The sequence below is a fragment of the Neolamprologus brichardi genome, chromosome 9 (genome assembly GCF_056152115.1).
Source record: "Neolamprologus brichardi isolate AB-2024 chromosome 9, ASM5615211v1, whole genome shotgun sequence".
NCBI classification, from domain to species: Eukaryota; Metazoa; Chordata; class Actinopteri; order Cichliformes; family Cichlidae; genus Neolamprologus; species Neolamprologus brichardi.
In genome coordinates, this window is record NC_142112.1 from 2,572,782 (window position 1) to 2,575,781 (window position 3,000).

General features: G+C 43.0%; 1 protein-coding gene across 1 annotated transcript; it reads left to right on the top strand.

Moving 5' to 3' along the window:
* The first annotated feature begins 1,177 nt into the window (after positions 1–1,177).
* Positions 1,178–1,840, top strand: LOC148101096 (uncharacterized). Its single transcript, XM_087845728.1, has one exon. It carries the CDS (start codon positions 1,199–1,201, stop codon positions 1,838–1,840), a length of 642 nt encoding a protein of 213 aa, XP_087701854.1. The 5' UTR covers positions 1,178–1,198.
* Positions 1,841–3,000: the final 1,160 nt, after the last annotated feature.

Sequence of the window (3,000 nt, forward strand, 5' to 3'; positions counted from 1 at the left end):
TGCTATAGCAGGAATCAAATGGCTGAATCACCACCTCAGCATGCAGTCACATTCTATAGTCTTGCTAATAACCTACAAATCGTATTCAGGTTTGTTGCAGCAAGGAAATATGGAAAAGTTTCAGGACAGCGGCCCTCGAGGACTGGAGTTTGAGACCCCTGGCCTAGAGGCAACTGTTGTTGTGATTAAGCGCTATATTAATAAAATAAAATGGATGGATAAACACAGTGTATAGAAATAATAATGCATGCTCAATCATCCAGGTAAGTAAATCCCAAAAAGTTGACTTTCTTTATCCATCCTTTAACTTGTCTTTATCCTTCAAGCTTGGGTCCTCTAACAGAGGAGTTCCTCTTCTTGCCAGAGATCTTCGAAGACGACAGGATCTTAGCTTGGTTGTTATCAACCACCCTAGGGGGCATATCCCAATTTGACCTCAGGTCTTCAGGCAGAAAAAAACAAGAAACACGAGGAGCAAGAAGCATGAAGATACCAAAAGCATCTTGCTGAGGTGTTACTTGCTATGGGAAACTTATTATGTGGGAAGGGTATATAGTTGAGCCAGTATATATTTGATCCCATGTAGATTAGAGAAAACCCAAAATAAATTCAAGCTTGTGCACCCAGTTATTGTTTTTTATAATCCCCCTGGAAAGAGAAGAGTAGGATGAAATCATTAATAGTGGATGCTCATAAATGGTAAATAGTCTGATTCCTATATAGGGCCTTTCTACTCTATACAACATGCCACATTCACCCATTCACTTCCTTCTATTCCTTTAAGTGCTTGCTTATTCCTTTAAGAGGCTAAAACAGCTTGTTTCATACAGTGGATGGTCTAATAAGCGGCACCAAAGCACAGAATAAAAATCATACAATGCTTATCTACTCAAAATAAATACGGTGCCCTAACTTAATCATCTTAAGTAAACTCTACTCAATTTTTTGGAGGCAACGAGTTTGCATAGTGTTTTCCAGTCCTGTTAGATTAGATTTTACAGTGCAGAGTACAACAACACAAATATGAATCTGGGAAATTAAAAACTTGTTTGGCTCTCGGCGAAGGCAGTCGCACTTTTCTCCTCTCCTCCTTCCCCTTATCTTCCCTGCTTAGCTTCTTGTGTCCTTCTCTTGTCTCGTGTTTTTACTTTCCCTGGAACAGTCTCTCACAGTCTGTTTGTAAAACCTAAAGACAATTATGGATTTGGTCAACTGGTCTCTGAATGCTATTGACACCCTTTTCTCAACGAGAAGTCTGGGCTCGGGAGAGCCCGAGTGCCCTGGAGGGACTTTCCCTGCCGGATACACGATGGACGGGTGGCAGAAATGGAGGATCATGTGCCTGGCAGGACTGTCGATCGAGGACGCTGAAGACATCTACCTATTCGGAACCATGATAACAGGGTTCTTGCTGATCGGAGCTGGCTTGGAACTGGCTTATCGGAGAATTAAGAAAGCGGAACCGGCTGTTCAAACCCCCACAAGGCTGCCCGCTGGGATTGAAGCGATGGGACGAGGTGCGGCTTCTCAGAACGGGCTCACTGAGTGCAGCATGGTTAAGAGCTTGGAGAAGCTTACGGCTGCCGTGAATACTCAGAATAAGACCTCTGAGCGTACATTGGATTACATCAGGGAGAAGTTCACTCAGAATAACATCTCTGAGCAAAAGTTGGATCACATCTTGGAGCAGCTCACTGCAGTCGTGAGTTCTCAGAATCGGCTCTTTGAGCACAAGAATGACAAGACCATGGAGCGCAAGTCTGATAACATCATGGAGAAGCTCCAACGGGAGATGGAGAGACCAGTGTTGGAGTGTCAACGTGTTAAAGAGCAACTTTGAAATTCTCATGAGTTGTTGCAAAAGAAAAACCACCATTTTATTACGGCGATCCCTTCAGCGCCAGCTGTGGGCTCAAGGCTGGAGCTGAACAACAACACCCTGATAACGACTGTGTTTAGTCTGTTCTTCCCACTCCATGCAAGGCCACCTGGGTTGGCTGGAAGACTGTTTACTTAGCCTGGCAGGGTGAAGGACACTGTCTCAGCTGAACTATGGACACGCACACACATACATATACTGATAAGCACTCACTCATCCTCCCTCCCCTTCCAATGCCTTCGATGATTGTTGCCTCCTGGGAACACGAGGCGGGTCTGAGCCCGCGCTGGAGACACGGCGCAGTGGCAGGATGGCTGCTGTGTTGCCTGGGAGTCGGGTGGTGAGTGGGCTACTCCTCACTCACCACCCAACCCTGTTGCTGGTCACGTGCTCCATAATGTTGTACTGTGGACATTTATGTGCTTTCTGTGCAGAGGAGTTTTTTTGTTTCCTGTTCTCATGCTGTCCTCCTGTAGCCCAGCATAAGTAGAGGTCTCTTTTTTTACTCTTGTACTTTCCCATTGTAGTGTACATTTCAGTGTTTTTCTGTACTGCAACCGTTCTCTGACTTGTATCCAGTGTTGGTCAAGTTACTTGAAAAAAGTAATCAGTAACTAATTACTGATTACTTCCCCCAAAAAGTAATCCCGTTACTTTACTGATTACTTATTTTCAAAAGTAATTAATTACTTAGTTACTTAGTTACTTTTTAAAAACACGATTTACAACCTGAATAGGTGATAAAGTGATAGATCTTTCAGCCCAATTCTACTTTTTCTGCATAATCATCATACAAAATGTAATCAAATGGAAAAGTCTCTTTTTAAAACTTGTTTTATTAGTTTTAATCTTTTAACTTTATGCATCAAGCAAACATTTAATTATATGCAACCAGAGATGGGCAGTAACGCGTTTCTTGTAACGCGTTACTGTAATCTGATTACTTTTTTCAAGTAACGAGTAAAGTAAGGGATTACTATTGCATAAACGGTAATTAGATTACTGTTACTTTCCCGTAGGAATGCTGCGTTACTGCGTTACTAAAACCGTGATTTTTTGCGAGAATGTCTCATGACAGTGACGTAAGCGAGTGCGACGTTCGTGACAACAGCTGTGTGCAG

Excerpts from the sequence above, each read along its gene's own strand:
- LOC148101096 (XM_087845728.1), top strand. The coding sequence starts at position 1,199 with ATGGATTTGGTCAACTGGTCTCTGAATGCTATTGACACCCTTTTCTCA.